General features: G+C 33.3%; 8 protein-coding genes across 8 annotated transcripts; 3 read left to right on the top strand and 5 right to left on the bottom strand.

The window, feature by feature from the left end:
* Positions 1 to 710: 710 nt before the first annotated feature.
* Positions 711 to 1,316, top strand: LOC129919810 (39S ribosomal protein L52, mitochondrial). The gene is made up of 3 exons (XM_056000872.1): positions 711 to 806; positions 870 to 1,018; positions 1,090 to 1,316. The coding sequence occupies exons 1-3, from the start codon at positions 761 to 763 to the stop codon at positions 1,276 to 1,278; spliced, it is 384 nt and encodes a 127-aa protein (XP_055856847.1). The 5' UTR covers positions 711 to 760; the 3' UTR covers positions 1,279 to 1,316.
* LOC129919800 (decapping nuclease DXO homolog) lies at positions 1,276 to 5,147 on the bottom strand. The gene is made up of 2 exons (XM_056000859.1): positions 4,054 to 5,147; positions 1,276 to 1,552 (listed from the first exon to the last, which is right to left on the bottom strand). Exons 1-2 carry the CDS (start codon positions 4,966 to 4,968, stop codon positions 1,307 to 1,309), a joined length of 1,161 nt encoding a protein of 386 aa, XP_055856834.1. The 5' UTR covers positions 4,969 to 5,147; the 3' UTR covers positions 1,276 to 1,306.
* A 2,520-nt stretch (positions 5,148 to 7,667) lies between these two features.
* LOC129906072 (mitochondrial inner membrane protease subunit 2) lies at positions 7,668 to 8,431 on the top strand. The gene is made up of 2 exons (XM_055981704.1): positions 7,668 to 7,864; positions 7,923 to 8,431. Exons 1-2 carry the CDS (start codon positions 7,771 to 7,773, stop codon positions 8,348 to 8,350), a joined length of 522 nt encoding a protein of 173 aa, XP_055837679.1. The 5' UTR covers positions 7,668 to 7,770; the 3' UTR covers positions 8,351 to 8,431.
* Positions 8,409 to 9,165, bottom strand: LOC129906074 (threonylcarbamoyl-AMP synthase). The gene has a single exon (XM_055981706.1). The coding sequence runs from the start codon at positions 9,163 to 9,165 to the stop codon at positions 8,434 to 8,436; it is 732 nt and encodes a 243-aa protein (XP_055837681.1). The 3' UTR covers positions 8,409 to 8,433.
* A 13-nt stretch (positions 9,166 to 9,178) lies between these two features.
* On the bottom strand, positions 9,179 to 9,727 carry LOC129906073 (DNA-directed RNA polymerase III subunit RPC10). The gene is made up of 2 exons (XM_055981705.1): positions 9,427 to 9,727; positions 9,179 to 9,369 (listed from the first exon to the last, which is right to left on the bottom strand). The coding sequence occupies exons 1-2, from the start codon at positions 9,565 to 9,567 to the stop codon at positions 9,184 to 9,186; spliced, it is 327 nt and encodes a 108-aa protein (XP_055837680.1). The 5' UTR covers positions 9,568 to 9,727; the 3' UTR covers positions 9,179 to 9,183.
* Positions 9,728 to 10,674: 947 nt separating this feature from the next.
* On the top strand, positions 10,675 to 11,628 carry LOC129906520 (E3 SUMO-protein ligase NSE2-like). Its single transcript, XM_055982299.1, has 4 exons — positions 10,675 to 10,862; positions 10,922 to 11,049; positions 11,122 to 11,405; positions 11,466 to 11,628. Exons 1-4 carry the CDS (start codon positions 10,775 to 10,777, stop codon positions 11,575 to 11,577), a joined length of 612 nt encoding a protein of 203 aa, XP_055838274.1. The 5' UTR covers positions 10,675 to 10,774; the 3' UTR covers positions 11,578 to 11,628.
* On the bottom strand, positions 11,580 to 12,404 carry LOC129906519 (mediator of RNA polymerase II transcription subunit 29). Its single transcript, XM_055982298.1, has one exon. It carries the CDS (start codon positions 12,338 to 12,340, stop codon positions 11,723 to 11,725), a length of 618 nt encoding a protein of 205 aa, XP_055838273.1. The 5' UTR covers positions 12,341 to 12,404; the 3' UTR covers positions 11,580 to 11,722.
* Positions 12,405 to 14,723: 2,319 nt separating this feature from the next.
* Positions 14,724 to 20,596, bottom strand: LOC129905355 (protein disulfide-isomerase A3). The gene is made up of 4 exons (XM_055980826.1): positions 20,254 to 20,596; positions 16,197 to 16,634; positions 16,024 to 16,137; positions 14,724 to 15,960 (listed from the first exon to the last, which is right to left on the bottom strand). The coding sequence occupies exons 1-4, from the start codon at positions 20,403 to 20,405 to the stop codon at positions 15,189 to 15,191; spliced, it is 1,476 nt and encodes a 491-aa protein (XP_055836801.1). The 5' UTR covers positions 20,406 to 20,596; the 3' UTR covers positions 14,724 to 15,188.
* Between the last annotated feature and the right edge of the window lie 6,860 nt (positions 20,597 to 27,456).

The raw sequence follows: 27,456 nt of genomic DNA, 5'->3' as shown, positions 1-27,456 counted from the left end.
ATCTGTATTTTTTTTTTTGCGCAGTCAAGGTTAAGAATTTTTGTTTACAAAAATACATACCCTCAAGTTGTCAAAAACCACGTGATGTTTCTAAAATGTAATAGTATTTTGTACTAGATTAGTCAATTCCCCTTCATTTTTTGACGCAACTATCGTTTAGTTAATCATCTGTGGAAATTCGATTATAAATACAAATTTAAGCAACGTTGCTTAAAGGTGAATTAAATACTTAAGCAAGCTTAACTAAACAACCTTTGAGAACCAGTTTAAGCAAATCTAATAAATTCAAACAGTTTATCAGCTGTTTGAACAAAAAGTGACGGTAAACCAGAGATAATCCTCTGATATTCCTACGATTTTAGAAGATGAAAATTCTTGTAACATGGTTTAAATAATTGTGAAACTGGTAGTTGTACAAGGTTATAAAATCTAGTATGCTGCTGAAACGAAAATTCGCATACAAAAATATTGTAACGAAATCGTGAACTCACGTCATACGCAGTGGAATACGTACTTAAAACGTAGTACAGGCTATTTGTATTACAGAACCGACACATGTAGCCCATAGGTAAATGTCAAAAAATATTTTAACAACCCTGGACTTCCTTAGAATTGGCATCACTTTGGTTCGTTTTGACAAGTATATCGAACAAACCTTCCATTTTACGATATTTACGAGACAGCTGATTTCAAATTTTGTTCACAAAAATTTTTGCTTTTAGGTTACTTAACTACGAGTTTCTTAAAATTTGAAATAAAAATGTTGAAAATAGTAGGTGGATATAGGATAATACTCCGAACCGGAGGTATAAACAAACTATTTAATGTCACCTTATAAATTTGATAATTTACCCTAATACTGTCGCTAGTTCTTTCAAGAAATCTATCAACTACACCCGCACTGGCCGACCAATATTGGCGTGAAGACCATGGCCTACCCACTAACCCAAATTCTGAAGGTCCACTTACAAACCTTCCTGATTATTCCTTTGTTGACGGACGGATTACACCTTTAGGGGTTTGTTAAATGATTACAAAAAAAAAGAATCAAAATCAATCCTAACCAATTCATTCTAAACTTTTTTTTAGACAAATCAGAAAAAACGCATACAACATCAACAAGAAATCGCCAGAAAGATGGTCACTGCAATAAAAGAATTAGACTATGCAAAGAAACGCTTTGTCGACATGAAAGCCAGCAAAGAAGCTGAAAAGAAGAGAATTATTGAAAACAAACTCAAACCTAAAGGTCATTTGTTGTTAAAAAAAGATAAATAAAGTTTTTTTTTGTTTATAGAATAGTATATTACACATTAGATACAGTTCTTGTCAATCCGAAGCTGGAACGTTGTTGTAACATTGTCACATACCAATCCGGTAAGAGAGTATGTAAGGACTTACCTCGGTAGATCCTATAACCAATCATCTTTGATCGAGGATCGAAGTAAAATTCGTAAACTGTGTGGGGACAGTTTACATCCTTCATTGTATTTTTAACCATTTGAAGGAATTTCACAAGGAAATCAGCACATTGCGATGGAGCCCAATAATTCTTAAAACAAAGAAAAAATAGTTAAATGAAGAATATTGCTTTGGGAGCGTATCGAAATCCCGTTTTTAAAAAATCGCGAAAAAAGTTTTAAAATCCCGTTTATTTAAAATCACGACCAATTGTAATCAAAATTGTTAACAAAATACATGCATTGAACTAAGAAATCATGAGAAATAAACAAAAAATGAGTAAATGCTTAAGTACATAGGCCACTTTTAGCAAAAGTACAAAAGTAAAAATATTTTTGATCTTGCCAACGCAATTGAATTGTTAAAATATGACAAAAAATTTAAAAAAAATTATTTAAAAACAACAGCAACAGTTAGTTATAAATGATACCTTTTTAGAAGACAAAATTCTACACTTAATTCATATTTTTAAATCAAGTTATTTCAATCAATGGGTTTCGAAATAATCGATTTCAAAGTCAAAATTTGTGAAAATAAAAGTTTGAAAAAACACATTGAATACAATTTTCATCATGACTCTGACATTAAATATGAAATTAATAGATGAAATAAGCTACCTTAATTAATTTCTAATCAAATACTGAAAAACCATATGCTTTTATGCCTTCAAGTTTTTGAGATAAAGTGTGCAATTCTGGCTTTTGAAAAAGGTATTATTTATAACTGTAAGTGTTGCCGTTGTTTTTTAATAATTTTGTTTTTATTTTTCGTCATATTTTAGAAAATAGCCCCTCCCGCCTAGACGGGGGGGAGATATACCCCCCCTCTCCCATAGTAAAAATGATTGTATTGAACTCCTCTACAAAATAACGTTATCAATTCTTGCACCTTAGTTATCGTACTCTCCCCGGAAATTCAAAAGTAAAATTGCTGTAAAAAATTATTTACTGAAGAAAAAAATTAAAATAGTTTTTTTTTTAACGAAAGGTGTAAGAATACTTTATTATAAAAAAATAAGATTGTGTCAATGAGTACAAAGGTTTTATTATACAAAATAAAAACCGAAGGCATGTCGTTTTGACCAGAAGCCGAACACTAGGTGCCGAATTCCGAACACCATAAGTTTTAACAATTTTCTTCTATTATTTAGATAAAAACTCTTTTATAACTACTTAATTTAAATATGGAACCTTCAAGGTAAACAAAAATGTTCTATATGTATTTATAAACCAAATAGGAAACGGGCTATCATATGGTTCTGGTTATTCGATGGGCTCAATTTTTTTGCCGCTTCCGATACAACTTTAAGAACGGTTTTAAATTAACTTTTTTTAAGTTATGGCTATGAAGATGTGGCGTTAGATGAGCATTCTAATAAGTGGTTGGTAGACACATTAGAGAAAGTTATTATGGATGCATTTTGTATGGTCTACCGCGTTAGGGTCGAAGGGATAAATTCCATATCTGCGCAATGCATTTTGTATAAAACCAAAACGGTCTGCCGGCTGCATGATGTTGGTTGCATTCGGGGGAGAAATGAAATTCATTTTTTTTATGAAATATGAATATTTATTTATTTTGTTTAAATATTTATAAATTTGTATAAATATTAAAAAAAAAAGAATATATTTATTAAAGAAATTTATAGCAGTTGATTAGTTCCAAATAGTACTATTCGGGAAAGGAAACTCATAAAAATTGGCTTCCTATTACCGAAGTTTAAAATAGGAACAAATAAAAACAAAAAAAAAAATTAAAAAAAATGAATTACTTGTTGTGTACTCTAAACTAATACATACAATTATAAAACTTAGCTTAAACTATATTCTCATTCAAATAAACACTATTTCATGTGACCACTCTCACTATTTGTTTGTGTTGAATCGCAAAAAAACCCGATTCAACATAAACATTAATAGTTCACTCTCACTATTTTTTTTTACGAAAAAAATACGATAATTTTACGCATCTGATCCTTCCGACAAACTGATAACGATTTGAATAAGAAAATATAGATAGATTTATGAGCGAGATATCGCAAAGAGTGATCGAATATAGTATATAGATTCTAGTTTAACCGGGTTTTTACTTCTAACGGGACAAAACAGTTTGTTTTTACATATTTAAGTGAAAAGTGTTCGGCTACTGGAGCTTTTCGGAAATAGGTGTGTCCACCCTACATTATGAAAACAGTAATTCTTTGTTAATTGATGTAAGTTTATTTTAAAAAAAATAGGTACCTACCACTTTATTTTATATTTTTTTATGTTAAATTTGTTAAAGTGTACAATAAATAATTCATTTAGAAAAATCTTTTATTTATTAATAGGTTTTAATTTTTTTTATTATTCCGATTTTGCAATCAAAACTAGTTGTTTTATTTAAAAAAAACGTGCTAGTTTTGATTACAAAATTGAGATAGTAAAAAACGGAATTATAAAAAAAAAAAACGGGATTATAAGAATCAGGATTACAAAAAGCGGGATTATAAAAAGCAGGATTATTAAAAATGTTATTTAAAAAAACGCGAATGAAAAAAGCGGGATATCGAAAACAACCCTATTACTTTGAAAATTCTCATATCTTACTTACCGAAGCTTGTTTTGGCAAAGATCGAACTTCCATGTGCTTGATTTCATCCACAAGCCCTTTATCATTCCTGTAGCCAACCATGAGATCCTGAATTCCAACAAGAAAACTCTGGCACCACCAGTTTCTGCACTTAAAGCGATAAAAGTTTTGTTGCTGCCGTTCGTTGGCCGGTCGAAGGGAACACTTGAGTTCTACCAGCTTCAATGAGTTTAATTCCTCCCTGCTTTCGACATTTTGCGCAACAGTATTGCTAATTGCCCCATCAACTTCAGCTGCAAACAGTATTTCCATTCCTTGAATTTTGGTTTTGTACATGCAGCAGAATTCTTCACATTCATCAACCGGAATATTTGTGTTTGGTTCCTCAGATGGATCTGGTGTCATACAATATTGTTCGAATTTAAAGCCATATGAGCAGAATTTTTTCTGATTTTCAGTTTGATTGTAGCGCTCATGTCGTTTCTGGTCAGTTTCCTTTTGACTCATGTATATATTGCCCTTGTATCGTGTGGCATGAATACACCAGTCTTCTCTTGACTCGTATGGTGTGCACATTAGCAAACGAAGCAGACCACGAAAGCATATAAAATCAAAGTCACCAACACCTTTGGTGCTGGACATGTCTGGTTTTGATAAAAGCTCATCTTGATGGTAATGAATGAATTGTACCAGATTATCGAGACGTTCTTCTTGCATTGTTTCTTGTTTGGATTTTGCAAGTCCATAGCCAATATTCAGATCTAATGGGAATTTGTGTGGCATACGGAAGTAACGGAAGTTCTCGCCTGAACTAATAAAGTCACGGTTTGTGTTGATGCTGAAGCAACCTAGAATGTAGGGCTTTTCTATTTTTGGAAAAGGTAAATTGTTGTCGGGATTAAGCCGGCCACTTAGGCCGGTGTCTACAAGTGCCATTATTCAAAGAGCTTGTTTAAGTTTATTGTTGGTTAAGTTGTTTTATTTGATATCAATTTATTTGTACTCTAGAATTTCTAAAACAAAAAACAAAACAACGTGCGCAAGTCTCTTTTTATGTTGTCCGATTGTTTTTTTATTTTTGCTGTTCACTTGACCAAAGATGCTTCATTTAAAGATTCGCAACCTTTCTTGGAAGTGTTCTACAGTTGTTTTGCTTTTTTTATTACCAAGGGTTTACATGTGACGATTTTCGCTCGATTTTGCATTTTCGTAGAATCATGTGAGAAAGGGGGAGGGACAGACTTTTTCAGGGGAATGAACTCTCCCGAGATAACAAAAACATCAAAATATCGCCAATGACCATTTGTATTTGTTGTTGTAATCACGTAGTATATCATTCCACTGGAATGCTCTTCATTGGATTCTTATCTATAGTAAATATTGAAGCATGAATGAAATCCATGATGTTTTTTTTTTAACAGGGTTGTTCCTCCACTGTTGCTTCTTCTTTTCTTTTCCATTTTTTATAATTTAATTCTTTGTTTTGTTCGGGTTTATTAATTTTGACAAATTATTTTACATCAAAAGAAACTAAATTACGGGACATGAGTACCGACAAGCCGACAACCATAATAAACAGAATAAAAAAGACAAGCTGTTTATCATGGGCGACGCAACGGTGAGCTGCCATATCTGTCAAAAATAATTTTACTCTATTGTATTTTTATTTTGCAATAGGTCTATAGGGTATAGCAAAAGTGCAACACATTGACTTAATATATATGGACTGCTAGAAGCACATTCAGGTTGGTTCCACTTGTTTCTTCGCGATACTAGCGCCGTAAATAAAAGCGGAGAATAAGTGCAACATTTTTGACAATTGATAGGGGTATTCACGATTCGATGCAAATGGTCTTGTATCGTTGTAAAAGTGCAAAAGTGTAACATTTTCTTAAAATAAAACAACCAAATATACAGACTAAAATTTTTTTACACTTTTACACTTTTGCTATACCCCAACCCTATTGCAAAAATAAAATACAATGGTGCAAAATTTTTCTATTGTAGTTGTAGTAGTAGAAAACAAAATTTTGCATTTTTACACCTTTTTGTTACACCGGATCGTGAATACCCCTGATATTTGAGCTTAAAAATTTCTAAAAAAAAAAAAAAATAAATAAACAAACGAAAAATATCAAAACAATTTTTTCCAAACACTTTTTTTTTATTATTTTTTCTTCAAATATTTAGATATTTTAAGCACTTAACCACTAAAACAAAATAATTTCAATTAAAAACACAAAAAAAGCCACACCGCCATGTTTGTAGTTTGTTCTTTTCATAAAAAGATGTTAACACAAATTGAAAAAAAAAAATCAAGAAACGAAAAATATAAAAATTGTATGTATTGTATTTGACGCACTTTCTTCATTATTTTGTTCATTTATTTATTTATTTTGCTAATTTATTTGAAGTACTACACCACTAAAAAAAAAAAAAAACAAATAAAAAAAAAACAGAAGAAAAAAGCCGCACCGCCATATTTGTAGTTTCTTTTGTTTATTTTGTGCGAAAGGCACAAATATAGAAAAACAGAGAAAGCACTACCTTTTGACAACAAATGTCATTCATTAAAACTTTCCTCTTTTCGCCGTGTAAGTTTATACCGCTAGTATAGCTAGAAAGAACTAGAATCGTTTTTTTTCAATTTTTGTATGGAAAAGTCAAACGACTAGCAGTCCATATATAGTAGGTCAATGGTGCAACACTGTTGTAAAATTTTAATCCGTATATTTTGTTGTTGTAGTGTTGTAAGATTTTACACTTTTGCAATGATACAAGACCAGTTGCATCGGATCGTGAATACCCCTAATAATCGATTTATTGTTTATTTGTAAAACAAATTGTTTTTATTCTTAAATATATATTCAATCTGATCACATTGGAAAAGCCTTTTGATAAAGTCTTTTAATTTAACCCACCGATTACGGTGGATTAGCTGTGGGTCAACTTCGGTTTAAGCATGGATGTGGCTATTTTTACATATGTGGACCTTGCACCAGTGCTAAACCGGAACCTTACCACCGATTTCAGAATATGAAAGTTGCTGAACCACGGATTAAATATTTGTACAACTGGCCCTTATTAGTTCAAGCTTAGATTTGGCTATTTCAACATATATGTATAAACTGGTGCTAAACCACAGTTTAAACACCGATTTTAGAAAACAAAAGTTACTGAACCCCGGATTAAATATTTGTACAACTGTCCCTAATGAGTACTTAAATAGCTATGTTCAGTTGAAGGATTGCAATGAAAGCAATTAATGCAGTTTTCTTAACTCGGATAGAAGAGCATATGACTAGATCTAGTAGTAAATAAAGTTAAGCCTTAACTAAAATGACCTAAAAGTGAGAAATTTACAAAAGTGAACATTTTTTATTTAATTCTAGCGCTATTTGTTTTTGGAAAAAAACTACAAAAAATGTTTTTTTTAGGTAAACCAAAAGATAAGGTTTCTGCATCATACATTTTGGCATTTTGCAAAAAGTGGCCGTTGTAGTTATAATGGATCAAGTTGATGGCTTCAAACATCGCAAAGCCTCCAATCTTCAATCCCCAAAGGCAAGAAGAAACTTATTTCAAATCGAACAGAATTTCTCATAAAATACCGAACTGTTTATCACTATTACAACCGAACAGGTCTCTTAGATAACATGTCAAAAATATTCTATTTATTTTCTTTTCTCTGCATTCTCCTCATATATTTTGTATTTTATTGAAATTGAATAAATTTAAATGAAACTTACAGCGTTTTGTAAATCAATCCTAATCGGAATACCTGTAGGCATTACATTTTTCGATTGTGTTGGCTATGTTGCCAGAGTAGAGGGTATACACTTAACAATAGACCGTTGCTTTCCAAAATGTTAAAGTCTAAAATTTTTCAGGAATTTCCATGCAACCAACTTTAAATCCTGACGCCAGTAAAACCGATTACGTATTTTTATCACGATGGGCAGTAAGAAATCACGATGTGGAGCGCGGTGACATCGTCTCCCTCATATCGCCAAAAGACCCCGATCAAAAAATAATAAAGAGAATCGTTGGCTTAGAAGGCGATGTTGTTTCAACGCTTGGCTATAAGACGGATGTTGTTCGAATACCCGAAGGACATTGCTGGGTTGAAGGTGATCATATGGGCAATTCATTGGATAGCAATACATTTGGGCCCGTGTCGTTGGGACTGATGACAGCACGTGCCACTTATATTGTTTGGCCTCCGTCAAGGTGGCAAAGTTTGCCGGCAGATCTCCCCAAGCCAAGACGACCCCTATCATCGTCTTCCAAACGATATTCCCATCTGCAAGCCCATTGATGACAATACTTACTGATGGTTAGGACAAAATTTAAAGTTATAGTAGAAAGAGGAAATATAAACGAAAAAACTTAAGATTTATTTCATAACAATGGTTTTATATTGAAACTTTCCATAATACTAAGAGTTCTCTTAAGAGCTATACCTTCTCGAACTATTTTATATCTTCCCGGAAGGGAAAGATCGATCACTGTTGATGCCGAACGGCATTCCTCGGTCACACCCAGTTGGCCACCATCGAAAATGCCTCCCAAATGTGGCCAGAGGCATTCGAATTCTTGAATGTTTAAGCTGCTTTGCTCGGCTGATTTATTTGCGCTCGTCAGTGCCAAAGGCTGATCAAATTTATCGCAGAGATTTTTGATAAAATCAAAGTCGGGAATTCGTATTCCAATTTTTGAAGTACTCGGATTAAGGAACCTATTGTTTAGATTCGCAGAGCGTTCTATCACTATGGTTATGGGTCCGGGAAGCAAATGCTCCAAAAGCACATCGTTAATGTGTTCTGCTTGTCCCCAATGTCGCAAGGATTCGATGTCCTTGACGCAAATTGCAACTGGCTTATGGAAGTCTCGCCCTTTAATAGCGTATAACTTTTGGATGGCCTTTTCGTTGTTGGCACTGCACGCAAGGCCATAAACAGTATCGGTCGGAAGGGCTATAACATCTCCCTTGTCAAGACAATGTTTAGCCGAATCCAAAGCAGCTGTTAAACTTGTTTGGTATATTTTCTCAACCATTTTTCCAGCGAAATGGTGGAATTGTTTGTAATAATTTGAGAATTTGTTAAAATTAATGTTTTTAATGGAAGTCATTAGCTTAGGTAAGAATTTTTAATCCCTCCAAGTGTGAGAGCACAATTGATTGCAACATCTATAGAAAGTGGTCATAGGTTCGTCGGCAGAACGTGTCTGCATTTGCATAAAGTAGGCGCGCTTATGATAGCAAGCCGGGCATTCGGCGTCTGTTGAGTCTACGTTTTCCCAAGCAGCAGCTCCTCCCATAACATGATCCACCTCCTGTATGGCAAATGTTTATAGTAATTGAAATGATGTGTAATGCAATTTTTTACTAACCTTTAAATGTGGATAGGTTCTTGTTGAAATTTTTTTATTTATATTGCAAATGTAAGGACATGTGTTACATGAAAAACGAAGACCGTTTGTATCTTCTTCGACCATCAAAATGTTACCACACGTTGGACAAAATAGAAGCATAATTAAATTGATAACAAGTCATTTGTTTAGTTTTTGTATTTGTTTAATTTTGTTTAAAGATAAACGTGATAGTTTTTTAAAACGCAACAAAACTCCAAAATTACATCAACTTGTTAAAAAAAAATGTGCATGAATATGAAACGTCAGTGTGAAGTGTCAGTTTGACAAGTGATAAGATAGATCCGTTCGTTTACTTCAATGAGGTAGGTTGTTCTGCACTCGAAATTGAAAGACAGATCTGAGGTGTGTTCAATTTACTACGGAAATCGTCACCTGAATTCCTCTCATCTTCTATTGGGCAATTGTAGTCTAAACGAGTGGTGGTTGTGGTTGAGGTAGGAACTAAATTTGAACCAAAATTTTAAATTGAACTTTAGCCAATTACATCCTTGAACTAATGTTGAACTAATGCTTATCGAATACACCGAAATAGGTGATTTGAAAACTGAGTTTATTAACACCAAATAGGTAGTTAAAATTCTAATAGCCTGTTTTCACTAGAGTCCAAATGAGATAATTACGCAAATTATCTCATTTCGAATGTCAAATTCTATAGAATTTTTTTTTTTTTTGAAATCTAAACTGACCTCATTATCTCATTTGGGATCTAGTGAAAACAGGCTATAACCCGAGATTCAACCACCCAAAAATATACAACAACTAGCTCTAAATAGATCTGTCTTTGAAATCGTGAGTATCTATTTTTCTATGAACGAAACGTTTTATAGCTTTCATAGCGTATTAAAAAAAGGTATGATTTTAAATTTGAACTGACATAATTTGCGAAATTATCTTATTTGGGCTGTAGTGAAAACAGGGTATTAAGAGGGCCAGTTTTGCAACTATACCATGGTTCATCAGTTCTTTTCTTCTAAAATCGTTGGTACAGCTGAGGTTTAGCCCTGGTTCGCCAAGGTTCATAATTCTCCAGGAAAATTCTCGTCATGATTGATTTTAATTCCAACATATCTCCAAAGATAGCAAATCATGAATGTAAACGAACAAACCAAGAGATAAGATCAGCTAAAAAAAAGTCAACAGCTTTATGAACACATCCATCTTCCTCATTCAAATTCAATTTGTTAGCCGTTAGCCGTTCATTGCAAATGAAATAAATTTGTTAAAATAAAAAATAGCAGCTACAAAAACCAATTCATTGTTTGTTTATTAACGTCTTCGTTTACTTAAATAAAATCTATCAAAAAAAATGGCTCAATTAATAAATACAAAAGTTGATGAAGCTATCCAGAGTTTAATTAAAACAGCAGAATTAACTGCGCAGTATGGCGGTGATGGTAAGAATAATATTTTTTTTCTCCCCGGCAAACAAAATCAACAGTTTTTTTTTTTTCAGAACAAAAGAATCCCGAAATATTTGGTAAAATTCTCGAACAGCTAATTGGTGTAAAGAACGATGTTAAAAAAGCCGATAAAGCTTTTTCTACTGCAAAAGATAAACAATCAATTGCACAATTCGATCAAGTAAATAAACAAGCTTGAATTCTAATGTATAATAACCAATTTTTTTGATAATCAAAACCTCCTCCATTCTAGACATTTGCATCCGAAATAAATAAACAACCAAAATCAAAGGCTAAAAACTCTGATGAATATAAACGCATTATGGATGAGATACGAACCCTTCTATCAATGAATTACGAAGCGGTTGCATCAACCAGTGTCGTAGAAGGCGATGATTATCAAATGGAGATGGAAATATCGGACATTGATCCTCTTACAAAGCGTCGCATGACACATCCCGTTAAAAACACAGTTTGTGGACATTATTATGAGAAATCTACTATTCTTGAGTCCATTCAAGTTAATCCCAGGCTTAGGTATGTTAGAAATAAATTATGTGGAAATGTTCATTAAAAGATTTCATTCCACAAAATTAGATGTCCAATAGCAGGATGTGGAAACAATCAGTTTGTACAAAAAGCACATCTAATTGAAGACCCGGTTTTCCGAATGAGGCTTCAAAGGCGAAATGAAAACGAACAAAATTAATTCCAATTGATTTAAAATTTATATTTATTTTTGTTAACAAAAAAAAAAAAAAAGAAAAATACAGATTTGTTTTTTTTTTTTTATCTTCTGCACAAATAAAATACATTTATGCCTAATTCCTTGAGAGTTAGACGGTCTCCTTTCATCAGTCACTGGGCGAGATATTCTGTGCCGCACTAATAAGTGTATCATGGATATCCTTGGCCGACTGAACGTGACCCCGAACAGTACTCAAATACTGGGGATAAGACATGGGAACATTTGTGTTGTCTGGAGGCATGCATGGATCAACCCGCACAGCAGTTACTGCTCCGGGGAGGTAATGCTGTGCCGAAGATAACTGTTGAACGCACTGAATAGCTGTTTTGAGGTGCAACTCTATTTGGTCACAGTAGGAATAGAAATCTTCAAGGTGTTTGTCAAAACGAGCCGGATTGGTGGTGTCTCGTTTAAGTGTGTCAGCCAAATTGTTCTGTTGCAGAGATACAGCTCCATGCTTGAATGTAAGTGATAGTGATTCCCTTAAAGGTCCGAAGAGGCTTTTAACTTTGGATATGTTGTCTATTTTTTCTGCTTGTTGTTGTTGCTGCTGCTGTTGTTGTTGTTGTTGTTGAGGATTCGCTTGCTGCATTTGCTGTGAAGCCATGACTCCTTGCATTTGCTGAGCTTGTTGCGGGGAGGCTTGTTGCATCATTACAGGTGACACTCCAGCGGGCATCATTTGACCACCCATTCCTGGTTGAGGCATTCCGTGCATATTCATTGTTGTAGATTTGAGAAATTAGAAAGAGTTTAGAGATCAGAAATTGAATACTAGATTTTTATTTTTATTTGCTTTTCAGAGCTGTCAAAAAAATTACATAAAAGTGATGCCAAAAATAAATTTTTAAAGTTGGAACTTGGAAGTCAATAAACATTAAATTGCTTTAATGGTGTATCTACATGTGCTTGTTTATTAAGCAAAATTCAAAGGAATCTTTTAAAGGATAGATCTATAAGTATTTTTCCATTTGTAAAATAAAGGGTAACATCCATGGTATAAAAAGAGAAGGTATGATCATTAGAAAAAACTCAGTATCGAGAACTGTCAAAACTTATGGCTACTTAAGGTTTTGACAGCCCAGAGGTGCGTTCTTTTTCTAACAATAGTCAACTATCGTTGTTATGTCAAAAAATATTGTTGATGTGTCATTGTTAGAAATTGTTGGGTTTCTTACAAATCATTTAGGAACGATTTATTGTTAGATATTGTTAAACTGTCAAACACAAAAAAAAAATTGTTCTGAAAATATTTTTATTTGCATAATTATAACAAAAATAATGTTTTTTTAGTCAAAATAAATTCTCTTGCATCATAAAATTGCAAAACTCTGTTTTTATTTTCATTTTATTCCGCTTATTTCCAAAAGAAAAAAATCCTTAAGTTCGTTTTGTAAACAAAACATCCACTTTGACACATCAACAATCTCATGAGTGTTCTACTCATATCATGGAGGTGAGTTGGAAATAGTTACGATTTGTAACTATTTGACACTTCAAAACGAGTTTAGGAACGATGTTCATCTGTCAAATAGTTACAAATCGTAACTATTTTGTAGTTTAGGAACGACAAAAGTTAACGATAGTTAACAATAGTTAACTATTGTTAGAAAAAGAACGCACCTCAGCCCAGCCCATTGAAATTGTTGTTGTAAACAAATTTGTCTTGGAAATTGTTGTTGCTTTTGACTTTGCTAAATGCCAAACGTCAAAACCTTATTACCCCATTTTGTAAGATGGCGGCTCTAATGATCATACCTTGTCTTTTTATACCATGGGTAACATCTACTTGGTAACACGTTCTTGCAAAAAGAAGATGATGAATGAAAAATTCGGATTTATGATTATTAGAACAAAAGGATCATTTAGTTTTTTTTATTTTATACCTACTTCTTTTCCGGCGTTTGTATCAGAGTGAAAGTTCAGAAGAAAATTTCCTTTTTTGAATGAAAAGTGAAAGGGGTTAGCAAGTAGCACCATCTGGTACTCATAAATGAAAAACATTTTTTTTTTGTGTTATGAACTACGTGAGTATTTGTGAGTTAGAAGAAGAAGTGTAACTTCAATCGCTTTTACGTATACACACTCATATTTTATATTATTTTAGATATAATTTGCGAATTGGGAAATATATATAAATACAAGGGTGAAAACGGGCAATAAGTCATAAGTCTCACGCAGTGATTTGAAAGAAAATTCAAAAATTCTTTGACATTGCAACCGAGTCGGTACTGTTTTTTTTTTTTTTTTTGAGATGGTATCTTTTTGGCGTTAGGGAATAAGGTTTAAGTCACAATTGTAGTTTTTCAGAAAATTTCAGAGATTGAAGTTTAAGAAATGTATGCAAATCTGCAACATTTTAATTATTGACCCGCCTATTTCTATATGAAGCAGTTGTCTCAGATTTATGCTTTTGATACGAAATTACTCAATCAAAAATGCAATTTTGTGACTTAAGACCTTATTGCTTAAGAAACCTTAATGCCCTATTATGACTCGCGATTCGAACGTTCGGATCAAGTCGAACGTATTCCCGTATCCTGTAATGCAGTCAAAATAAAGGAAATGATGTGCCAATATCATTTTTAAAACGCTGAATCGCTTTTTAAAGGGTCAATAACTTTCATCTTTCAATCACCAAACTTTTCTAGCGATCCGGAAGTCATAATAGGGGCCCTTAATATCTTACTTCTAATTCGATCAAGCTTTGTTACTCCTGTTGTCACACGAAGCACCGCCATCTCAGCTGCCGTTAATTTACTATAATACTTTCTGTAGATCGTTCTAAATTGTTAACCTTATGTGAGTTCTGTACCCCTTTTTGTAACGTTATCACTGGCGATAAACATTTTTCGAAGTCTTTTAATAACATTATCTTCCATAAATAAAGCAAGATTTCTTTCAAATTCAGAATTTTTGAACAAAATTATGATTTTGAAAGAAATTTCTTTTATTTTGGCAAAATAAACATTAGAATTCACACGAAAGTATGAAAACCCTAAATATCTTAATTCTTTGATTATCTCAATACCTGCTGTTTAGATCTAATTTCTTAGACATTGTTTTTCTTATGACTGAAAGTAAAAAATAATAATAAAATTTTGTGATTTCCAATTTTTTAATTACAAAAGAGTTTGTTTTTATTTTATATTCTAAAATTTCTGATTTTATCACTATCCACTATCCAGAAAAAAAATTTGTAAACTAGTTGTTAAAATGGAAAATGTGTTTAAATGAATAACATTTTACAAATAACATTAGATTAAATGTAAAAGTGCTTAAGTCTGGTTCGATAGATGGAATTTTTTTTTTTAATAATGATAACACAAACATACAAAGAAATCGAGTTATTAACGAGAAACAATACAAAAAAAAAAAAGAAATATAAATTGATCTGACTTTGTTTCTCACTGGATATGCTTGCTTTGTTCTAGCAAAAAATTATAAGAACACCAGTGTCCAACAATGTTTAACATTATCATACTATGCATTTCACTCGATTTGTGGAACTTATTGTTTATGAAACTAAATTGTAAGGACCTGATTGAATATTGGTAAGAGTTCCAATCTTCTTACAACTCGTCCTTCTTCACCTTTTCTTTTCCGGTGCGGTCATAACCATTGAGTTCACTAGTTGCGTGCTTGGCAATGTATTTAAGGAAATCATTGACTTCTCGGCCTTCGTTGTAAGCAACCGGTGTGTCCTTGCTGTCCTTAGGCAACCAGAACAAAGTTGGGAAACCACGCACGTTGAATTCTGGTGGAACATCGTTAGCAGTAGCGTCCATCTTTGCAATGACAACATCTTCGCCTTGCAATTTCTCGGCAAGTTCATCGTAGATTGGAGTGAGTTTTTTGCAATGACCACACCATGGTGCATAGAATTCAATGAGTGTATCTTTGTTGTTATTAATTACGAGCTCATTAAAGTTCTTTGCTACGGCAACTTTAACTGGAGCATCATTACTCTCTGGGATTGGTTCTGACTTAATATAAGGTTCCAACTCTCCATCCAACAATTTTTGGGCAAAAGCTTGCAAGTTTTCAACAGAGAATTCTTCCTTCATTGTGTATTTCAAACCCTTGATGTCACGAGCAAGTACAACTGGCTTCTCACCAACAAAATCGTAACCGTATTCGTTCAATTCGTGTTGGAATTCATCCTTGGCAGCAATGGCAAAGTTAAGTTTTCCAGCGAATTCCTTGGCAACCTTGAGAACACGATTTCTCCAGTAATTTGTTCCTTTAGGATTCTTGGCATAGTCAACTGAATAGTAGGCAGTGAGAATGGGGTTCTTGAAGTCGCTAGCAACATCTTGAGTTTTATGACCAACCAATCCATGGCTATAAAAAGGTATTATAATAAAATATTTTCTAAATGAAATTATATTTCAATATCAAACTTACATATTTTCTTTGATGAAAGCTTCCAACTCTGCACTAGATTTGCCTGTAAACCTAACAGAAGCTGGTTCAAATTTGTTTGCCAATTGTGGTGCACGGTAAAGAACAATTACATTCCTGTTAAAATAACATAATTTAGATTCATACAATAAACAATAAATTTTTTAAAACTTTACTTTTCGTCAATATGGTTCATAACGGGTAGTGAACTGGAATGTCCAAAACGGTACTTCTCCCTATATTTTTCAGTAAATTTAAGATACATTTTGTACATGTCATCGTCATTTTCAAAGTAACCAATGATGCAAGGTTCCTTAACGCTCAAGAATGCATCAATCTCTTCCGGTTTGTGGAAGTATTTGGCTGCTGGACCAACTTGTGCGCGCATATATTTAGCAATACCAGCTGCTTCGCGTGGGCCATTGTAGTCCTGAGAAACTTCGCCATTTTTGAAAATCTTAAGAGTTGGATATCCACTGACGGAGTATTTGTTACAAGATTCCTTTCCACCTTCGGTACAATCCACTTTAGCGAGAGCAATTGGTGGATCATTACCGCGAAGTAATTCAGCAGCTTTGGCATATTCGGGTTTCAGTCTTTTGCAGTGTCCGCACCTTTAAAATATAAAAAAAATCATTAAAATAGTTATGTATCCATAATTGAAAAATCAAAATAATTATAAAATTACTAGGTACTACATATTTGAGTCTCCGAGTTTTATAAAGATTCCTTATAATAATCTGTGTTGAAATTGTCGGATATAATACTCATTAGTAACTTCGAACTACCAAAAATGTTTTTTTTTAAAGAAATTTGCAACTAGGATGATTAAACGCTTTTAGTAGCACATGGTAAGACTACTTCAAGTGGCAAAAGGTTTATGGTTCCCTGAATAAACAGTAACGATTAATGAAAACAAACTCAGTAGATCTTATCACTGAGTAAAAAGAACATTAGAATCATGATAGGTGTACTAATGGAATAACACATTAGTACACCTATCAAAATTTGAATGCGCTATTGGTACAATGACCATCAGAATTAGGGCAGGACCTGTTAGGACGTATAAGAGATAGAAACCATCCAAAAAAATGGCATCCGTTACTTTGGAAGCAATTTTGTTGGAGAGCATGAGAAAATTAATAGACTTTTTCGCAAATGAATCAATCCGTGCAAGCCACTAGTTAAGAAACATTTCTGCCATCTTTTATAAAGACAATGGACCAATAGGAACTTGTGTACGCAATAGCATCTCTCTGTGCTGTTCACGCCCCTCCTTACATTACCTAGCCTAGTCTAATTCGATGAAAGGACTTCAACAAAACTGTCTTGTGACTATATTATGATTGTTATATCATTATGATTTGAATTTTACATGCTTTGTTGTATAAAGAGCAAATAAATAGACTTCAAATAAAAGGACACAATTTGGTAAAGTTAGGATAAAAATCATAATGGTAAACAAAAATTAGAGTGAACAACAAACTAGAACTACCCAGTGTTATTTATTGTGCTGAAGCTGAATCCGAGGTCCGTTTACCTTTATCAGATCCTGGTTTGAGTAAAGTGCACATTATGTACCACAACAAATGGCTAAATTTGCAAATGTGTTAAAGGTTTTTAGCATAAAATGTATTGCTTTGAAAGTTTAGAAGATATTCGTATCCAAATCGCAATGCATACGGGTCATAAGAAAACTATTAAAATCAGTGGGCATTGGTTTGTATACGAAAGAAATCAATTTGATGCCAAGAACTTCTTTGTAGAACGTTTAAGTCCCTATAAGAATACATCTTGCAAACTTGATAATAATGAATTTTCAGTAAATTCAAAAATTTTGAAAAGTAAAAAAATGTTTTTATATTTTTTTTTTAACTTTTACCTCGAATATATTTCAATTGGTTAGATTAATGAAAAAAGTTAACAAAACCTTTTTTGTGGAGCAATCTGTTTCTTACAAGAATATGTGTTTCGCGTTTGATTATTATAATTTTTCAATTTGTTACAAAAATTAAGAACAAAAAACGAATTTTTAAAGATTTTATCGATTTTTGGACCTCAAATATGTATGTATCTATTAAACGGTTAGATAAACGAAAAAAGCATAAAAGGCCTTTTTTGTAGAGCGTTTAATTTCTTACAAGAATATGTAAAGAAATTTGCTAAAAAGTCAATTAATAAAAATATGATTTTTTTTTTGTAGAAGCTTGATGTAAAAATGGAAAATTGAGAAGCGGAGGACCTTTCCATTAATATAAAGCTCATATTTGGTGAGTATATTCTAGAGGTGTCTAGCAGCCGATTTTTCGGAGTACAAAATCAAAAAAAATTTCGATTTTTTTGACCCACCCTAATAAACACACTTTTTGTTACTTGTGTACCGGTTTTATTATAGGTATATTTTCAATATATAATTGCAATTGATTTACTGGTTAAATCTGATCACCAATTCGCTTTTGTATTAGAATTTGGTTCCAGGCACGAAATGCAATCGAATCTGAATTTATTCTGACAACCAGAAACCAGTTTAATAAACTGCGTGTTAAGTCTGATATTGCAATTCTTGTTTTTGTCTGTATTTGGAACAGTAAACTAAATTTGTTACAGTATACTGGTAGCTGGTAGCTTTTGTATAAGGAACACTTTTTTTTATTTGAGTACCAGAGCACATAGAGTTTAAAAATTGAATGGAGAGCTCTATCTACCATGTTGAGTTTAATGGTTTATTTTTAACAAAAAAACTAAAAAGAAGATCTATAGGAAGCACCCATTATTGTTCCTCTTGTATTAGTTTAAATTTATTGTTATAATTACTCAGTAATCTTTTAATTTAGAGCAAATATCAGTACATTGTACTTTCTTTGCTTTTAACTAACCAATTTCAAAAAGTTGATTAATATTTGCTCTAAGCAACAATTGACTCTGCAGGATCAAGAATAATATTTTCATTGTCTTAAATGAATCAATTGAATCGATAACTATAGTGAGATTAAATACAAAAGAGCATCATGCGAATCAAAAATTTGAAAATTGTACAATTCTGGATCATGAATTTCGGCACCTTTCAAATGTGATTTCTCTGCCTTTCAATTTGTATTTAAAACTCTATGGTTCTCACCGAATTGAAAGTGCGGAAGAAATATTAGCAGAGGCTATTTCATGGTTAATTAATAAATTCTGTAAAAGATATATGAGTCAGTTTTCGAGGGAAAATAAAAATCGTTTTAATCTTCAAAAGCTTTCTACGCAACTGATAAAATTATTACTTTGGGAAAAGATTAGAAGATTATAAAAAATGATAAGTACTAAAAACACTGTGAATTCATTGCAAATAATACTTTACACATACATGTGTTTTCTTTACTCCCTTCTTTTGTTTAATCAATAAAGTTAACATTCTTTCTATTAATAGTTCCGCGTTTAGATAGGCACCTACTTTCTTTAATTTTGATATTTATCTATTTGTTCTTAGCTTCAGAGTGTGAGAACATAAATAAAACTGGTTTCTTAAAATTAAGGCTAAATACAGAATATAAAGATGCTTGATTTGAAAAATTAAAAATAATGTTCGTTGGTTAGGAATTCATATAAACTAAGAAAAAGAGAGAAAAAGAAATGGGACAAAAATTGAATTTTTTTTTTTATAACTTAGCAACTGGTAGTCAATTCCCTTCTTCACATTTATATGAAGACATAAGAAAGCTCTTCAGACAAGAATCAAAAACATGAAACATGTTCAAGGCAGTGCTTATCAAGTTTTACAATTGCTACGTTTGATTAACTTTAAAAAAAATCAATTTAGCATAGTAATGTCAGCGATTCCAAAAACCAATTATCTTGTTAAAACATATCAGAAGCCGACAAAGAAAAAAAGGCTGGTACATTTTTATCTCATAGTAGGAACTGGTAAGTAACAAAAACATTACTATTCACTTATCGATTTTTCTCCCAAAATTTTACTTTAAATTAAATTCCCTTGGGTCATGTTAAAAAAAAAGACATTTCAAGATAAAATTCCAGAGGAAGTAAAAAAAAAAGGTTATCGTTCCCGGCCGACATACGTGGCGATGGCAATGACAGTTATGACACGAATTTCCAAGTAAATTATGGCTTTGGATTAAACAAATTTACACACAAGCAAAGAAATGCGTCAGCACTTTAAGGAATCTTAATTTATTTTCTAAATTGTTTTTTATACAAAATAAAGAATATTTTAAATAGAAAAAAACTTACCATGGTGCATAAAACATGACCAATGTTGTTTCATGTTCAGCCAATGAAGAGGCGAGGTTGTCATCGGTAAGATCTAGAACATCTTCTTCAGCACCGTTTACCGATGCAAAAAAGCAAAGGAGTGCCACAGCGGCGACCAATTTAAATGACATTTTTTTTTCTTTTGTTGTTGATAAATTTAAATACTGTTTGAAATTAAATTTAAACCACCGAAACACAAAATTAATTTGTGTTTTTATTTTATGCTCTTGTGGCACTTGAGCTGAGAAGTGTTGCAACAAAATTCACCGGCTAAAATAATCTCTGAATTGAAGAATGAAGAAGACCGAACATCAATTTCTTTTTTGGCAGTGATTTTTGTTCACGTCTTCCAATAGTTTTCCAGTGTTCGAAAATTTTGTGTTGGCTGATTTTGATTGGTTGGAATTTTCGAACTTTCGAAGATGAATAATTGTCAGTGATGCCAGGTCGATGATAATGAAATAAAAATTATATTGGTTTCACTCCATAAAAAAATGTAATCCTTTTTGCGATCCGCTAAATTTTAGCCGAGATAAAATTCCCATACAAGTTATCGATAATTTGTATGGGATCCATTTTAGCTCGGCTAAAATTTTTCGATAATTTGTAGTAATAAAAAAAACACACCTAATCTGCAACAAAAGAGGACATAAAACAAAATCACACTAGTTGCATAGAGAGAGTATAGAGCAGATCAAATACGCAGATATCTTCGCAAATGCAGGATTAAGCCTGGTACGCTGCTCCCGCTAAATTTTAGCTGAGATAAAATTCCCATACAAGTTATCGATAACTTGTATGGGATCCATTTTATCTCGGCTAAAAATTTTCGATAATTTGTATGGGAGCTAAAATTTAGCGCGAGCAGCGTACCAGGCTTTAAGGTATAACTACAACGGCCACTTTTTACAAAAAGTCAAAAAGTGAAAATTTTCAAAAGAATTTTGTGATAGTTTTTCCAACTACAAAATTAAAAATAAAGGCTTAACTACATACACCACTTTTTGAAAAAGTACAAAAGTGAAAATATTTTTTTTCTGGCTAGCGCAATTTTTTTGTGAAAAAGAGTATACAAATTGTTTTTTAGACCAAAAAATAAGCTTTCTGCATCATTAGTTTTAATTTTCCAGCCCGAAAAACTACACAAAAATGCATTTGAAAATTTTCACTTTTGTACTTTTTCACTTTTTGAGCCAATGTAGTTATACCTTAATGATGCAGAATGTTTATTTTTTGGTTTCAAAAACAATTTTTATAATTTTTTCCAAAAATAAATAGCCGTAGAAAGAAATAAAAAATTTTTAATTTTGTAAATTTTCCACTTTTTCACTTTTTAGGTCATTGTAGTTATGGCTTTAAAGCCTTAACTACAATGGCCTAAAAAGTGAAAAAGTGGGAAATTTACAAAAGTAAAGCCTGGTACTTGGTAATTTCGTGTTCGTCTTTATTAGTCCTGTTTCATTGGAGGTGGTTTTTTACTCGTGAGTAGAAATCTACTACAACAACTACACTTTCGTATCTCCTCGAGTAGGAGATCCCCAACTAGCACAACAGCTTTTGTAAATTGAAATCTTGCAGGTTCTACTTTTTATACAGCTTGTATTGAGTTTGCTTCAGAATTTAAGTGCTTATAGAAGTTCGGACTTGTTTAACAACTTCTAATAAGTTGTTTAAATACTATTAAAGAAACTTAAACGAAGAAAGCTTGTTTTTCTTATAAGCCTTTTTAATGAATTTATAGAAGCTTTACAGAAATTACCAAGTTTTGTATTCGATTTTTGGTTTTGATATTAAATAATCTAGCTCGGACACTTTTTGGTTTTGAAGCCTGGTACGCAGTTCGCGCTAAATTTTAGCTCCCATACAAGTTATCGAAAAATTCTATCTCAGCTAAAATTTAGCGCGAGCAGCGTACCAGGCTTGACATTGAATACTTTAGCTCGGACATTTTTTTGCTATTTGAACTGATTAAGTTTTTGATTTCATTAATGAATATACTAGGATGGCCGAGTTGGTAGAATGGTGGACTACCACCAAGCAGATACGAAGTTCGATTCCTGGGTGTGGTAAAAAATTATATACTTTTAAAATTATTATTAATAGATATACTAAAAACTAATGGAATGTTATATATAATATCAGATCAAAAGATAAAATTCATAGGGGTATTCACGATCCGATGCAACTGGTCTTGTATCATTGCAAAAGTGCAAAAGTGTAAAATCTTACAACACTACAACAACAAAATATACGGATTAAAATTTTACAACAGTCTTGCACTTTTGCTATACCCTAGACCTATTGCAATAAAAATACAATAGAGTAAAATTATTTTTGACAGATCGGAGCTCACCGTCGCGTCGCCCATGATAAACAGTTTGTCTTTTTTATTCTGTTCATTATGGTTGTCGGCTTGTGTGCGTACTCATGTCCCGTAATTTATTTTCATTTGATGTAAAATAATTTGTGAAAATTAATTAACCCAAACAAAACAAAGAATTAAATTATAAAAAATGGAAAAAAAGAAGAAGCAGCAGTGGAGGAACAACCCTGTTAAAAAAAAAAAACATCATGGATTTCATTCATGCATCAATATTGTTGCGGACACCCTAGTCCAAGTAGTTAACCAACATCCAGGAGGGATTTGGAGCTACTGGGACCGACAGTGGTCAATGCTTCCATTCAACGAAGGGATCTAGGAAGAGATAGGTTGGGACTGGGAAGAAGACTTCTGAGACTGTGAACGAGAAGTACCTTCCCGGTCATATGAAGAGAAACAAATCTACATGGACGCAGCTGTGCCAGCTCCATGGTAGGGTACCTGAAAAAAAAGGCAAAATATTAGAGGAATTCTAGTTTGAAGTAGATACATCCTAGGAACGTCGACCAACTCCCATCAAGAGTACGATCGACAATCCTAGTTTGTAATTTAAGGGAAAATACTTATCTGAGAACATAGTTGGATATCCAAAGGTCCATAAAAATATATTTTCTCACCCTCACCAGAGATTATAGTTTTGAGCATAAATTAAGTACAAAAATCAGCAGAATTGAAATCTTTGATCTGGCGAGAAGAAGTCCTGGGGCGAATTAACTGGCTTATTTCCAAGGAAGTCAGCGCCACAGACAAGAAGCGTGCCAGAGTCTCACATCACATTTTTTTTTTTTTAATTTAAATTGGCGTGATAATTTTCTTTTATTTATATATATGTTTTAACGTAGTTTTTTTGTAATTTTAAGTGTCGTTAAACGTTAGCAGGAAAAAGGTGAGGGTGCTAATAACGGTAAAATTGTCAGCTATTTCTGACGTGCAGTGGTTTTGGGTTCTTCGAACCTCCCGTTTTATTTTTGCCGCAACATTTTGCAAAACCGTTAAGGTACTTATACAGAGCTCTATATAGGTAGATAAGACGAGTTGAAAATCGCCTTCGCGAAAAAGTAAGCGAGGTGTAGTAAAGGGAAGCGGGATTTTAGGAACCTACAGCCAAAGAAGTCGTTAATTTGGGAAATTGTTTTAACTAGACATTGATCTAGGTAAACCTCACACCTTTAACTTTGCTACGATCTACTTTTGATTGATTTTTCTAGATTTTAAAGATTTTTTTTAACGTTTGATTTTAAAGATTTTTTTTTTACATCATAATTTTCATATCAAAGATCTGAACAATTTTCAAGAAAATTTATAATGACGTTAATGATGAGCTTAAATATGTATAGCGTTTACCTTTCATTATTTGTTTTTTTTTTTACCTTTTCACTTTTTCTAAATAAATCTATGTAAATCACGTCAATGTGTCAGAAAACAAAATGTCTTTTTCTGAGCTTACAATAAGCTTAATGGCTGTTTAAGAAACTTTCAGGGGGTGCGGTACGGCGGGTGAAAGTTCGGGTAATGTAAGTATGGTTCGATCGCTATAGTAAGGTGTTCTTGTTTTCAGGGGGATTCGAAAACCAGGTCGAATGAATCCCAGGTCGGGAGGGTATAGACCAGACTGTACCGTCAGCAGCAGTCGTCCTAAGGTGCTATGGATGTTTTCTTTTATATTTTGAATTTTTATTTAGTGTGTGGTGGTACAAGAGTGAGGCATGTTAAAATATTTGTTGAAATAAGTGAGGTCTGACTACGGGGGCAAGATCCCCCCCATATCCGTCGAGCTAAGTCGAGCGTAGCGAGCATGCCCTCGCCTCCGTAGCAGATATTCCTCCTTCCCAACTTCCTTCCTATCCTGGTTCCTATCCCAGGTTCCTAGTATATACTATCCTGGTCCCTTATTCTCATTATCCAGCCCTCCTTTTGCTTATTTCAATATTTACTATAGATAAGAAAAGGGGCGTTCACGATCTATTGTAAAAAAATAAAATTTTACATTTTTACTAGGCCTGTTGCACCAGATCGTGAATACCCCTCATGATTTAAAACCAGTTAAAAAAGAATTCTTTTTTGTTTTTGTAGTTTTTTTTTTAAATTTCGATAAGACATGTATTAAAGAGCTATACAAACTCTTCCTAAGCTATCTGTCAAATCTCAAAGCTTCGGTAGAGCTTCGGTAAAGCTTCGTTTAAGATCCTTATAGAGGGTCAAACTTGTATAACGTTCTCCTTTTTTTCATGCCGAACAACCTTAAAGGCTTGGCCACACCGGAGGGTATGCGGTAGCGGTACGGGTAGAGGTAACGGTACTTGTATGAAAAAAATTCCAAACTGACATATCAACGTTCAGATGTAGAATTTTTTTCATACAAATATCGTTACCGCTACCCGTACCTCTACCGCATACCCTCCGGTGTGGCCAAGCCTTTAAGGTTGTTCGGCATGAAAAAAAGGAGAACGTTATACAAGTTTGACCCTCTATAAAGGCTTGGCCACACCGGAGGGTATGCGGTAGCGGTACGGGTAGAGGTAACGGTACTTGTATGAAAAAAATTCCAAACTGACATATCAACGTTCAGATGTGGAATTTTTTTCATACAAATATCGTTACCGCTACCCGTACCTCTACCGCATACCCTCCGGTGTGGCCAAGCCTTAAGGTGGTGATGCGGTAGCGGTACGGGTAGAGGTAACGGTACTTGTATGAAAAAAATTCCAAACTGACATATCAACGTTCAAATGTCGAATTTTTTTCATACAAATATCGTTACCGCTACCCGTACCTCTACCGCATACCCTCCGGTGTGGCCAAGCCTTTACTAAAGTTTAAAAGAAGCTGAAATGTAGCTTTTGTAATACCTTAACCGAAGCTGAAATGTTAGTTGGGTCGTGTGTTATTTGTAGTACTAGATCTACCCATGAGTAAACTACCACCTCCAATGGAACAGGGCTATTTCATCGGCATTTTAATAAATTTTACATGGGCTCCTAAAAAAGTTATAATTCTTATATATAATTCTTATATATATTTGCTGGGCAAATATATTGCATTCGTGTCAAAACAAAATTCCGAGGTTTTATCCTGGTAAGCAGTTCGAGCTAAATTTAGACGAGATAAAATTCCCATACAAGTTATCGATAATTTGTGTGGGATCCATTTTAGCTCGGCTAAAAATTTTCGATAATTTGTATGGGAGCTTATACCAACATTACGATGATGGAGAAGACAAAAAAAAGCGGTTTTCGACATGCCATCCGTCGGTCTGTGCGTATGTGCATCCAGCTGTACATCGATGTAGGGCCTAAACGGATAGATGGATTTTCTTGAAACTTGATAGAGATGGTTTTTGAGTAAATTTTTAAACAATTTTTTTTTTCGTATTTTGATATCTATCAAATCAGTTCAACAAATATTTAATCCGTAGTTCAGCTACTTTATCTTCTGAAATCGATGTTAAAGGTGTAGTTTAGCACTGGTTCAAGTCCATTTATGTACAAATGTAAAAATAGCTAAAGTCATGCTTGAACCAAACTATCCGCCGAAATCGGAGAGTTTAATTCCTGAACCACGTTTGTACAACTGGCCCTTAAAAAGTTTAACTTCTATAGCCTGGTACGCTGCTCGCGCTAAATTTTAGCTCCCATACAAATTATCGAAAAATTTTAGCCGAGCTAAAATGAGTCCCATACAAACTATCGATAACTTGTATGGAAATTTTATCTTGGCTAAAATTTAGCGCGAGCAGCGTACCAGGCTTATACAAAATTTTTGAGCTATTGCCATTTTATCGAATACAACTCAAACGATTTTTATTAAATTTGGTATACGTTAAAGCCTGGTACGCTGCTCGCGCTAAATTTTAGCTGAGATAAAATTCCCATACAAGTTATCGATAACTTCTATGGGATCCATTTTATCTCGGCTAAAAATTTTCGATAATTTGTATGGCTTAAAGCCTGGTACGCTGCTCGCGCTAAATTTTAGCGAAGATAAATTTCCCATACAAGTTATCGATAATTTGTATGGGATCCATTTTAGCTCAGCTAAAATTTTTCCAGCGTACCAGGCTGAGCTAAAATGGATCCCATACAAATTATCGATAACTTGTATGGGAAATTTATCTTCGCTAAAATTTAGCGCGAGCAGCGTACCAGGCTTTAAGCCTGGTACGCTGCTCGCGCTAAATTTTAGCTCCCATACAAATTATCGAAAATTTTTAGCCGAGATAAAATGGATCCCATAGAAGTTATCGATAACTTGTATGGGAATTTTATTTATTTGTATGGGAGCTAAAATTTAGCGCGAGCAGCGTACCAGGCTTTAACTACATTAGCCTGGTACGCTGCTCGCGCTAAATTTTATCTCCCATACAAATTATCGAAAATTTTTATCTGAGCTAAAATGGATCCCATACAAATTATCGATAACTTGTATGGGAATTTTATCTCGGCTAAAATTTAGCGCGAGCAGCGTACCAGGCTATTGGCTCAAAAAGTGAAAAAGTACAAAAGTGAAAATTTTCAAACGCATTTTTGTATAGTATTTCGGCCTGAAAAATTAAAACAAATGATACAGAAAGCTTATTTTTTGTATACAATTTTTCTAGTATACAATTTGTGTACTCTTTTCCACAAAACAATTGCGCTAGCCAGAAAAAAAATATTTTCACTTTTGTACTTTTTCAAAAAGTGGTGTATGTAGTTAAAGCCTGGTACGCTGCTCGCGCTAAATTTTAGCTGAGATAAAATTCCCATACAAGTTATCGATAACTTGTATGGGATCCATTTTATCTCGGCTAAAAATTTTCGATA

The sequence above is a fragment of the Episyrphus balteatus genome, chromosome 1 (genome assembly GCF_945859705.1).
Source record: "Episyrphus balteatus chromosome 1, idEpiBalt1.1, whole genome shotgun sequence".
Taxonomy (NCBI): Eukaryota; Metazoa; Arthropoda; class Insecta; order Diptera; family Syrphidae; genus Episyrphus; species Episyrphus balteatus.
The sequence above is the reverse complement of the archived record's forward strand: the minus strand, read 5'-3'. Positions and strand labels throughout refer to the sequence as shown.